Source organism: Pagrus major, chromosome 21 (assembly GCF_040436345.1).
Source record: "Pagrus major chromosome 21, Pma_NU_1.0".
In the NCBI taxonomy this organism is placed as follows: Eukaryota; Metazoa; Chordata; class Actinopteri; order Spariformes; family Sparidae; genus Pagrus; species Pagrus major.
In genome coordinates this window covers 27,930,274-27,942,573 of record NC_133235.1, presented here as the reverse complement: position 1 = coordinate 27,942,573, position 12,300 = coordinate 27,930,274, and the positions used below count along the sequence as shown (strand labels likewise).

Genomic DNA, 12,300 nt, shown 5'->3' with positions numbered 1-12,300 from the left:
TGAAGTGAGAGGACACCCACCAACACCAGCCACAGTCTGTTCACCCTGCTGCCGTTAGGCAAAAGATACAGAAGTATCTGCTGCTGTACCACCAGAGCACAGTTGTTGTCTTCATTGGTAAGCAACCACCATTACAGATGATAATCTATTTGACATCAATCAGGAATAAAGTGCTACTGGAGGAAGTTATGTTTTAAAATGTTATTAACATGATGTCGCTGACTTTCATCCTCACTCTCTGACGTATCATCTCATATTTCCCTGAAAGTTACAGCTACAGGTGACAACATGAAACGCACTGTTACCTTAAATAAAATGACGAATTCCTCTGGGCTTGAACAATGACGATGATAATGAAAGTAAACAACTCAACAAAAAAACAAAAGTCATGTTGCATCTGGCACAAGATGCAGAAGTATCCGCTGCCGTAACACCAGACTATAGGACAGCTTCTTTCCTCAGGCTGAGACTCCTGAACTCATCCTCAATACTTATGTAGCACAAAGGGACTACAGCTCACATATTGTTGTTCAACCCTGTGTTGTCGAACCTTTAGCTTTTCACAAACCTCGAGAAAACACTGCCAGTGCCAGTGTTTCTGTTTGCAGGATTTGTGATTTGTGTGTTTTCAAATAAACTATACAAGGAAACTTTGTGTTGTGCCGCTGCAAAGAGGACTTGAAGAAAAAGAAAAGAACATCAACACAGATCACCGGCTCACCTCGATTCTTCAGCATCCTGCTTACATTTATACTACAGGATGATTTGACGTCACTGCTGCTGCATTTCGAGGGATATGTGAAGCACAGATCAAAGCAATCCTCAAAATCCTCGTACAGGAGGCTGCTTTCGTTTGCACACAGCGGCACAGTGGAATAAACTCTGTGTCGAGCACATCAGGACGCAGCACAAATGTACAACGGCTAAAATATCCAAGCAGAGCAAAAATAATTACTTATAAACCTTCACAAAGGAGGGGATTTCTGCATTCAACACTGGAGCTCTCTTAAAATTGCTGCATATGGATTTTTAGCACCTACAATACAAACAGCAATAAAGGAATTAGAGAAGGAACAATGCTGTAGATTATGAATCCATGCCAGGCAATAACACGGCTTATTAATCAAAACGATGGACTTCACTGCCTTATAAAGCAAGGCAGGATTACGGCTCGTAAACACAGTGTACATTGAAATACGGCTCATAAATTCATACAAAGCAACGCGGCCGCTTATAATTCAAACAATGGAAACAGTTTGCTTTACAAATAAAAGACTTATACGTAGAATGCACGCAGTAAGATGGTTTGTGACTTTAAATAAGCCAGTGCTGAGGCTTGTGAATCCAAATAACTCCATATAATACTGGACGTCCATGGTGGGGGGGTTGTTTGCTCATGAATAAACTACACAGTCACATATTGTGTATATTGAGTTACATGCATCCAGTTTTACACCTAGAAGATACTTCTAGTTAAATAATATATTCTGCGGTTCTTGAGGGAGTTTCCTCAAGTTTGAGAAGATAACCTGAGCGATATCACCCATCAGCTATTATATTTAAGAGAAAGCACAAAGGAGCTGAGTCGAAGACAAGAGTTTACAGTCATGCTCGCGGCTCTGTGAGATCCGTTCTCAGGCACAGTAGTCCCACTGAGCTAAATGCAAGGGAGGACAGTGAAAAGTGCAACAAACTGGTATTAAATGTACTTTATATACGCTGATTCGTACTGAAATACTGAAAATATCATCTGCTTTTTCAAGTGTGTGTGTGTGTGGTTGGATCAGATCAGATTGACAGCAGCTGACTGACTCTGATTAGGCTTTAAAAGTAAATGTCACGACCTTTTTCTAAATGAGACCCAGAAATCTCTCATGTGAAACAACCAGAACTGTTTTAGCATCACTTATCTCAATATACCGAGTCAGAGAGTTGGTGTACGTTCGGTTTATGTTGCCTTAAAATGCTGGTTAAATTAATCAGCTAGACCGCGATGATGTCGGGTCATTGCTCCTCTCAAAGCGAGAAGGCAGTCTGACGTTGTGCTAACCAAACCGATGTGGAAATAAATAACAGCACATTTCAATTACAGCACATAAACCCAGGGCGAAACTGTACAGATAACTCTGAAGCAAACATACACGGGTTGCGGTTGTTGGTGACCTCAGTGCGGATTATCAGCTAAACACACTCAGCCAATCAACATTCACCTCTGTTTTTTCCCTGCTGCTGCCGCTGCCTTCATCCAGTCTCATCACTGTTTGTCGGTTTGTTTTCCCTCCACAGTTTGTGTTTACTGATATGAAGTGACACACATAATATTTGCAGAATGATAAAACCAGATAATAAATGATGGATTTTTTTGCGAGGGGTCGCACACAGAATATGAATTGATGAAGATAAACATGGCTGCAGGACTGATGAAGTTCGTATCAGAGATGATTAATCACACGACGGCTTAACGAATCAATTACAGGTTGAGCTTCATTTACAGATTATTTAAAGACCCTCACTGCAAGAAACCACATCACACACTACATTATACACTACTGCTCCATGATGCATGCTTTATCTGTTAAATGTTAATAAAGTCTGCGGTAAGGATCACATCCGGCACTGCGTGCTTCTGATTTTTAAGCATTACTTTCCTGGCAGGTGTAGCTGTGGAGGGAGAGGTGCAGCGCTATAGACCTCATATTGATAAATGTGTCAAACTGGCATCATATTTACTACTTGGTGGCATTTAGTCGATAACAGCTAAGCGTGTGTTAAACAGCTGTGATTTTCTAAGCAGAAGAGTTGGGCATTCTATCTTTTCTGCGTGCTAAAGCGAAAGTAATAAACTGTATCTCGCCTATATCTATATCAAGAACATATATCAAGAAAACTAGCCATCCATCATCCGAACCCGCTTATCCAGGTGGGGCTGGAGCTGATCCCAGCTGACATTGGACGACAGTAGGGTACACCCTGGATGTATTATTTTTTCATTCCTGTCACTTCCAGAAGGTCATATTATAAATGTTTGTTGTATGTATGTTTTTTGCCTGAGGGCTGTAATCACTTTTGCGATATACAGTACACCTTGTTTTGTCATGTTGGCCTTTAGCCAGATGATCTAAATGTTGCCTTTTCTCAGGCTAATAAAGTTTTGGGAGCTTTAACCCAGTGTGCGGGGGCTGTCCTGCACCTGGCCCTACATGGAGGACGTCGATAGCTACCTTCCTCCTCTGGCAGTCAGAGCTCTGTGACAGCTGACACATGCTGCTAATTGTCGTTCAACTTGGCATGTCTTCATTATTATGCATAACACGTACAAAACAGCAGAGTTGCCGGTGCAACAGTCACAAATACAGAAGTGGTGAAGCCATATGCAGAACAATGGCAAACTGCAACAGGAAGAGGAACATCTGTCACAAGTAGACACTAACATTGATAGAAAAACGTTCAATAAAGTGGAGAAGTGGCGATCAGAGAAGATATTATACAAGAAGATATATACAGTGTCTCTGTGTGTGGGAGGGATGCTGAGAAAACACAGTGCTTCTGCTACTGAGGTAACTTTTCACAGTCCGTATCTCACCCTCACCTATGAACAGCTGGCTGTTGAGCTGCAGGTGGAAGTGTCCGTCAGCAGGAGCCTCCTGCGTGGCGACAGGAAGCTCATCCAGTCGAAGCGACGCCTCCTTGACGTTCCGCTCGGCTCGGACTCGGTGCCACCGGTTGTCGTTCAGTGGGACGCTCGACTCCACGCGAACCTCCAGCGGGCCGTTACCCACATCGAAGGAGAAAACCACCTGAGAGGAGGCTGATGGGAGGGAGAGGAAAAGGAGACAGGAAGTCAGAGGTAGATGTGTGATTTATGGAAAGGATGTCAAAAACAGAAGAAAACAAATACATAAAGAGAAAGGGATTATGGGAAATGGTGTTGGTAAAACACTGCTAATAAACTTAAATGTTAAATCAAAAATGTGACTGGACCGTCCTTATTTACACATGTGGGGTCAGCAACAGGACATACGGTGGAAAAACGCTCTTTTCCACAGCTGTATTTTTAGGAACAAGCATTTACTTCAGAACAGTAACTATAAAAGTCGAAGTTTCGGTTTCCCTTCGGCTCTCTGTTGTTGCCCCTTTCAAGCCGTCTGCTCGGTTCAAAAATTCTCTGTCACGCTCATTCTAACAAAAGGAGTCGATTTTGGAGTGCAGGTGCCTCATCCCTCATCCTTTATGTTTCGGAGGGGGAAGATGTATCACTCTGTGAGCACAGAACAAGATGAAACAATATCCCAGCATCAGACGGTAACTTCATTTAGAAAACTGTTCTCCGGCTCAGCCTCAGTGTTACAGAGCGATCTGAGGAGAGCAGAGGAGCTGTATATTCAGAGCTGGAACAACGGCAGTGACGATGATTTCCCCGAGGAGAGAGGCTGCCGGTGCAGCAGCGTTCCTGTATTAGCTTCTATGTTTACTATGCTGTTTCTATGAGAATGCAAAATGCAGCACAATACAGAAACTGCAAAGTAAATAAAACAAAGCTGACTGAGTTTCAAAAGGCCACTGATGCCTCTAATAACTAATCCAAGCCATCTACACAAGACTTTTTAAACACCAGACATCAGGTAAACACATATCTCACACCTAGCTGCATGTCCATCAGCAACACCCTGGTATAAAACCCAGAAATCTGTTCAACTTTGTGTAAAAGTCTGGACAGGAAGGTCAAGACGGCTGCAGAGCAACTTAAAATAAGCAATGTTTTCCCTTCAGGACGGTCTGATACAGATTATGTCTGTAACCTCTGGGTTCTACACAGATCCTGATTAAGACTTTGACTTCCAGGTTTCTTTTCGGCGCATCACTCTAATCCGGATTAAATCTTCACCCTCCGGCTTCTGCTTACAGCTCAATTCGATCCGGATGAAGTCTTTGATGCCCAGGTTCTCCAGGAACACACCAGAGGAGGCCGTGGTTTTAAACAGGAAGGAGATGTCCGCGCTCAGCTCCCCGTGGAAGGTGGGGAAGTGGAGGTACGACGTCTCCTTGTCGAAAAAAGCCGCGTTCCAGAAGCTCTCTGAGAATCACAATAAAAAACTCACTGTGAGGAAAATTTAAATGGGAATCACGTAGCAAACAAATGAGGCGACATGTTTAGCTAATGAGCTTACACAAGGGTATTATTTCTCGTTTGATTAATCATGCCAAAGGTTTATTTATCTATCTACTCGGGTAGATATAGACCGGCTGTAATTATGACTAATTGAAAGAAGGAAAAAAACGTGTGTTGCTTTGATTTACCTTGTAATGCATGTAATGAGAGTATCGGCGTGTGAAAACTTAAAAAGGAAATGTGCATTAGCAACAGTTCTGCTAATGATAATTAGCTTCTAGATGTTGAGGTATTTTACCCAGAAGATTGAATCACATAATTGGCAGGTGGATTGAAACCTTTAAACTACAAGTTACTGTTTTCACCTTGTTGCTTGATTAAAAAACACCAGCTGATTGAGTGAATGTGGTTTCAAACTGTTCAAACTAACAACTGTTTTTCTTTTGTTAGCTTGAAACCTTTCATTAAACAGGAAAAAAGGTGACAGTAATATGATTTCTGTCTCTCTCCATCATGTGTAACCAGGCAACCAGAGGTGGACTTACTGTCTCCATGGCAACTGAGTGGTCCCACCCTGTAGGCGGCCTCCGACCCGGGCCTCTGGATGTCACCCAGCACCAGAGACCGGATGGGGAGGCTGTCTTTATGGATGAGCAGGCCGGAGTCTTCAGTCCTGGAGGAAGAGGAAGAAGAAGAGGAAGAGACGGAAGGGGAGGAGGAGAAAGAAGAAGAAGAAGAAGATGAAGAAGAAGAGCGAGGGAAAAAGAAGAAGGAGAGCGAGGGAAGAAGAAGAAGGAGAGCGAGGGAAGAAGAAGAAGAGCGAGGGAAGAAGAAGGAGAGCGAGGGAAGAAGAAGAGTGAGGGAGGAAGAAGAAGAGCAAGGGAGGAAGAAGAAGAGCGAGGGAAGAAGAAGAAGAAGAAGAAGGAGAAGAAGAAGAAGAAGAAGAAGAAGGAGAAGAAGAAGAAGAAGAAGAGTGAGGGAAGAAGAAGAAGAAGAAGGAGAAGAAGAAGAAGAAGAAGAGTGAGGGAAGAAGAAGAAGAAGAAGAAGAAGGAGAAGAAGAAGAAGAAGAAGAGTGAGGGAAGAAGAAGAAGAAGAAGAAGAAGAAGAAGAAGAAGAAGAAGAGTGAGGGAAGAAGAAGAAGAAGAAGAAGAAGGAGAAGAAGAAGAAGAAGAAGAGTGAGGGAAGAAGAAGAGCGAGGGAAGAAGAAGAAGAGGAAGAAGAAAAGATAAATAGGTATGAGCATAAATAATCCCAACAAAAAGATGCAAATGTTTTTATATGAGTAACAAGTTGGACACACATGCTTATAATTATACCTGTTTTCTTGCATTAATAGCAGCACATTACTCATAAATAACAGCCGCGCTTTAATAAGCTGAAACAACCTGCGCAGCGTCTCAGACAGTTTTAATGGTGAGCCAGGATCATAGCATCCTGACACTCCAAACTCCATTTCTGCCAATTTTCTGTGACAGCCATTTTCTAAAAGAGTACTTCAGACAGACAGCTGAGCGAGCAGTTCTGTCCATTTACAGCCATGTTCAGCTTCATGCCCTTCTGGTAATATACACGTCAGTCTCTTTGTCAGATGAGATCTTTCCAGGACTGGAGGCGAGAGGCGTGTCTTAACAGCACGATGAGGGAGAAAGCGTCAGCAATGAAGAGTTTGGACTGAGAGATGGTCGAAAAAAACCCTTCAAATCATTTTTAATAATAATTTTTCAGTTAATTCGGGACATTAAATCAAACTTTAGTACTGATAATTATGCACACAATGAGGCTCGAAAACAGGAACCAGGTAACGGCACACACCGGGCCAAATAAAGACATGAATAAGTGCAAATCAGCACCATTCCTGTTTATACAAAGACAATAAGCATGTGTATATATTCATAAAGTTCAGTACCACTCTATGCGGTCGGCGTCGCAGTTGCAGTAGTGTTGTGGGTCCACACAGACTCCCTGCAGGCCGCAGGCGCACTGCTGGCTGCCTGGCTGAGCTCCGCCCCAGTAAGTCTGGACACGACCGGCGCCGGGACCACCGAGCCACCAGCTGAACGGAGAGCCCTCTGAAACACACACACACACACACACACGAGCACATGAACACACCCTTAAAAAACCTTCTGTTGTCACCTCCTTCTTCAGCTTTTAAACATCAACACTGACATCCTGAGACATCGGATCATTTCCTGCAGAAACAGTCACCTCAGCTGGACTATTAATGGAGGATTTCACGGCTCTCGGTGCGACTTCACCAGCAGATATTCTTATTAGAAAGTGAAGAAAAGTTAATCACAGCTTCCAAACAAAAAAAGCTTTCAAAGATTTTCTCCTGAAAAAGAAGCTTTGAGGACCAGCTCGCTCTGAAGTCATTTTATCGAGTGTGTGTCTCTTAACTTTCTGCTAATGAATGCAACCCTAATTGGTGCAAACTGGCTAGCTTAATTTAAAATCATATAAGGCTTTAAAAAAATAAAACTACAGCACACAAAAATCTATCTGAGAGGTGCATCGTATTATTACTGGTCAAAACTTTGTGAAAGCACAGAACTGCGCAGAACCGCAGCCTCTTGAACGTAATCGATCAAAAGACGCTTGCAGAATGCAGAAGCTACTCGATGCACTCTGTTTGGATGTACTATAAGCCGCTCTGTGTCCTAACATGAACTGGACGGTGATAAAACAGCAGAGTGCTGAATGGAAAGAGTCCTCATCCCTCAGCCTCCCAAGATGAATCCAGTGTCTGCAGCCAGCTCCTACCCCTAACACTGAATATATTGTTTTTGAATGGAGGGAGATGATAGTATACAGTGAAAAATGTATTTCTGAGCGCGTGTGTGTGGGTGGAGAGGAGTGAGAGGAGGCGATTGGAAAGGTCTCTGTTGAGTCAGCGCTTCTTCATTTTCTCCCAGAGAGCAGTAGAGAGCCTGTGATGGAACTTCTATTTATCAACCCATTCTCCCTTTTCTATCACTTTCACTGTTTTCATCCATCATGTTTTTTATCACCCGGCCCTCAGAAGAGTTACATCCCCACTCAGGTTTCGTCTTTGTAGTTCCACAGGGGGGGAGAAACTTTGAAGATGTGTCCTTTCAATCAGGAGCTGTGTGGATGTCTACTGGATATCTGCCAATCAGATCAATCCTTACGAATGACTTGATCTGGTTAATCCAAACTGAGGTCGATTTATTTTTTTTCTTCTCATCGTCTAATCAGTTATGTCCGCGCTGTTTGATGCTCAAATACAAAAAGCTGTCAACAAGATTGAGAATCAAAAGGCACAGCTGTGCTTCGAGCTAGTTGCTAACGTCAGCATGCTAACACGCTCACAATAACCATGTTTCTGTAAAAACATATTTCTATACACATTCTGAACTATCACAATAGAAAAGAGTGATGGAAACGGCAAGAATGAGTTATGCAGAAGTGTTTTTGTGCTTAGGGGAAGGAGAGCGAGGACGAGGATGGGGACAAGGAGAAGAAGAAGAAGAAAAGGAAAGGAAGAGGAAGAAGAAGAAGAAGAAGAAGAAGAAGAAGAAGAAGGAGGAGGAGGAGGAAGGAAGGAAGAAAAGGAAGAAGAAGAGGAAGAAGAAGAAGAAAAAGAAGAAGAAGGAGGAGGAGGAAGAAAGGAAGAAGAGGAAGAAGAAGAAGAAGAAAAAGAAGAAGGAGGAGGAGGAGGAGGAGGAAAGGAAGAAGAATAAGAAGAAAACTTAGGAGCAAAGTAGGAGAAAGTAGTAAGAAGTAGGAGAAACAAACAACAGATGACAAAGAAGAAGAGGGTGCTGATGAGGGATAGATGACGACTGATACGTTTTTCTTCTTCTCCGAGGTTTATTAGTAGTTTCCTGGCTGTGACCTCTTCTTCTACTGTACTCTGTTTATTACACACCATGTTTGACGAAGCCTACACCAACTTCTGACACAAGTTGGAGGAGCCGAGTTTATTCCCTCCAAAGCTGCTGATGCAAACCATCCTCTGGGCAACATGCATGTCTGTACAAACTTTCACAGCAATCCATTAAATATTCGTAGAGATATTTCAGTGTGGACCAAAGTTATGATCCCAGCAACCAACAAATCTGGAGCCAAACTTCTAGCATGGATAAAAACTGAATGATATCACATGTTGTCCCTGATGTGTCAGCGCCGTCTCTAAACACTGGATGATTTGTTGTTGTTGTGTAAACTGTTGTATACCAAGACAAACTCAACAGAACTTGGTGATCGAAGTGTTTCTCCGCCTCCGAGTCGATACAAGCAGAAGAAAACACAAGACTAAACAAAGAAAACACGGATCTCACTCGATACTCATCCCAAACGGAGGAGGTATTAAACTAATCCTGAACAATCAATTTGTCTCAGAGAAGAAAAACCCGAAACATCGATAAGTTTACAACAAAGAGCGTAATGATTTCTGTTCTCTCTGGTGGAGGGATGAGTACAGTCCCAGCTGAAAGAGCCGGCTTAACCAAACTTTCAATAACTTTTATTTAAACCCAACAAGTCATTTACTGTAAGTGCTTACAGTCCTTTCTTATTTAAATGTGCACTCACGGGGTATTGAGGGAGAAGGGATGAAATAAAGTGCTGGAGTGCTGTCCCACAGATAAGATTAAAAGATTAGAAGGATTAAGATTAGATAAAGTTACTACTTTTTAAGACTGCGTTTGGATTGAATTATTAAAAAGTATAAACACAAACACAAGATGAAGTAAAATCGTTGTCTGGGTCCAGCAGAGGACATGTTCAGGTTATTGAGAGATAAACTGTAAGAAACAGACTTAATAATTCTTAATATTCTGTATTTTTTCAGCGAGTCAAAATGAGTCAAGATTCAAATAAAAAAGAAGAATGTTAAATTAGAAACTTGTTAATTTCTTTTGGCTTTTTAAAGGGTTAGAAAGTCAATCTGAGAAATATGCTTAGTTGCTTTTCGACAAAGGATGATGAAGGTAGATGAGAAGATCGATACACTATGCTATCATCTGAACATCTCTTACAGAGCATCTTATTTAAACACTGGTGTGAAAAACATAAAACACTTCCATCGAAATACAAAAAAAAAATGTAATCTAAACATACTGTTAGTAGCCTGCTAGCTTAGCTTAGCACAAAGACTGGAAACAAGGGGAAACAGCTAGCCAGGCTCCACCCAAAAAGCGACAAAATCTGCCTATCAGCAAATCTAAAGCTCACTAATGAACACATTATCTTCACACTGTATCATGTAATGATTGTTGCTCTGCTCTGAACACTTGCCAGCAGAGATGTGTACACACATTAGGGTGGTATTAATCTTCTCATTTAACTCTGCCAGAAAGCAAATCAGCATATTTTCTACAACTATTCTTTTAAAGTTACTAGTTTGGATACCTGGCTGCTGGGCGGGTACAGCCTCTCCTCCCAGCTGCTCCAGGTGAGTCTGACAGCATAAAGAGCTGTGGCTGGGAATCCACAGAGTACAAAGAAAACATGTATCCAGCAAACCTTTACTGAACAGGCTCTCACCTGGAGTGTTGAGGAGGCGGGACTTCCTGCAGTGGTAGGACAGTTCCTGCTCACAGTGCTCTGATTGGCTGATGGCTGCCAGCAGCTGCTCCTCTTCAGTAGAGTAGTCGAAGTGGACCGAGTGCTGGTTTCCACCGGGAGACGGTCGGAGTCTGGTGAGCTCTGTGTTGTTGTGCTGGATCACCATCCATGTGTTCTCCTCTGGGCAGACATACATATTGATAAATTGGTGCTGATCACTGATTAATTTGCAATTATTCCTTCTTGGTTTTCAAAAATGTTGTATCATACACTTTCCTTTGCAACAACAGCCACTAACCAGTCATGCAAAGAGACGTAATCTACATCTACAGAGCCATCATATATCTAATTTTGCTGCAAATATTCATAATATTATTTTAGCTAATAAGCAGACGGGAATGTTGATGCCAACATACAATGGAAGTAAAATGTATTAATGTGGATGCAGAACTAGACTTGTAGGTCCAATCCGCGTTCTACCCTTATCTCTCTAAGTTAAATGGCAAGCTACAGCCGGCAGCAGGTTAGCTTAGCCTAGCTTAGCAGAGGAAGCAGAGAGAGACAAAAAACAAAAAAAACAATAAAAAGGTATAACAACACTTTTTGTGGAAGCTGCAATTTTGAACAATGAGAAGAGCCACGCTAGCTCTCTCCCCACTTTTCCAATCTTTATGCTATGCTAAGCTAATTACCTCATGGCTCTAGGTCCATATTTAGAGAACAGACATGAAAGTGGTATCCATGTTCTTGTCTAACTCATGACAACAAAGCTTCAACTTGGAAATGACGGATACAGAGACAAAAAAAAAAAATGTCATCACTATGAAGATTTAAACATGTATACCAATTATACGAAGCAGTGACACAGATGAAAGAGGAAGTGTTCCATCTTTAATTAGATTTGTGTGATTAAAGAAATAACAGAAGAAGAAGAAGAAGAAGAAGAAGAAGAAGAGCTGAAACACAAAGAGAGTCAGAGCGTGGCGAGAGGAGCATCACTGAATGTTAATCATGGAAAAACTGTTGAGTGATGATACGAGGATGAGAGAGTTTCTGTGTTTGTGTGTGTGTCACCTGTCATGTTGCAGTAGACCAGCTGCGGTCTGATTGGTCCGCTGCCGTCCACGTCGATGTAAAACTGTCCCGACGTGTTGCCGTTGTGTTTGTACGCCTCGCAGGACTGTTCGTACACAGCTGGGAGAGGAAAAATAATGAGATCAGCTCCGATATGAATCACGTCGACATCGTCTCATCAGGAGCAGTGAGGGGATGAAGATCACACACTGCCGAGGATTATGGGTGCTGCTTCATATGTATGCATCTCCACTGAATCAACGTCTCATAACCGGAGTGAAGACAATCATCTCAAGTTTTATTTCTGCCGCAGCGTCCCATAAAGTCAAGATTAATCCAGCTGGAGAGGACAGTTATGACTGATGGGAGTACAAAGACGCAATAAATAAAAACTTTAGACCTTTATCAGCCCTGCATCTCTCCCTCAAACCGAGCCCTTTAAGTCAAATCCATATCTAAAGGTTCCCACACCTGTTTATCTTTCTTCTTCTGCGCAGCCAAAGGCCTTTTATTCATCACAGTCCCTCAGCGTGGTTAGAAAAAAAGGTTTTCACAGAAACATCAGCAATAAAAATGAGACCAG

General features: G+C 42.3%; 1 protein-coding gene across 4 annotated transcripts in view; it reads right to left on the bottom strand.

The window, feature by feature from the left end:
- The window catches only part of LOC141017258 (contactin-associated protein-like 4), a 67,085-nt gene that overhangs the window by 24,152 nt on the left and 30,633 nt on the right, over positions 1 to 12,300 (bottom strand). For all 4 annotated transcript variants that reach the window (XM_073491912.1, XM_073491911.1, XM_073491914.1 and 1 more), the window contains 6 exons: positions 11,718 to 11,837; positions 10,623 to 10,823; positions 7,018 to 7,180; positions 5,656 to 5,783; positions 4,904 to 5,074; positions 3,590 to 3,808 (listed from right to left, as the gene is read on the bottom strand). In XM_073491912.1, coding sequence (XP_073348013.1) covers positions 3,590 to 3,808; positions 4,904 to 5,074; positions 5,656 to 5,783; positions 7,018 to 7,180; positions 10,623 to 10,823; positions 11,718 to 11,837 — 1,002 coding nt within the window. The remainder of the gene's footprint in view (positions 1 to 3,589; positions 3,809 to 4,903; positions 5,075 to 5,655; positions 5,784 to 7,017; positions 7,181 to 10,622; positions 10,824 to 11,717; positions 11,838 to 12,300) is intronic.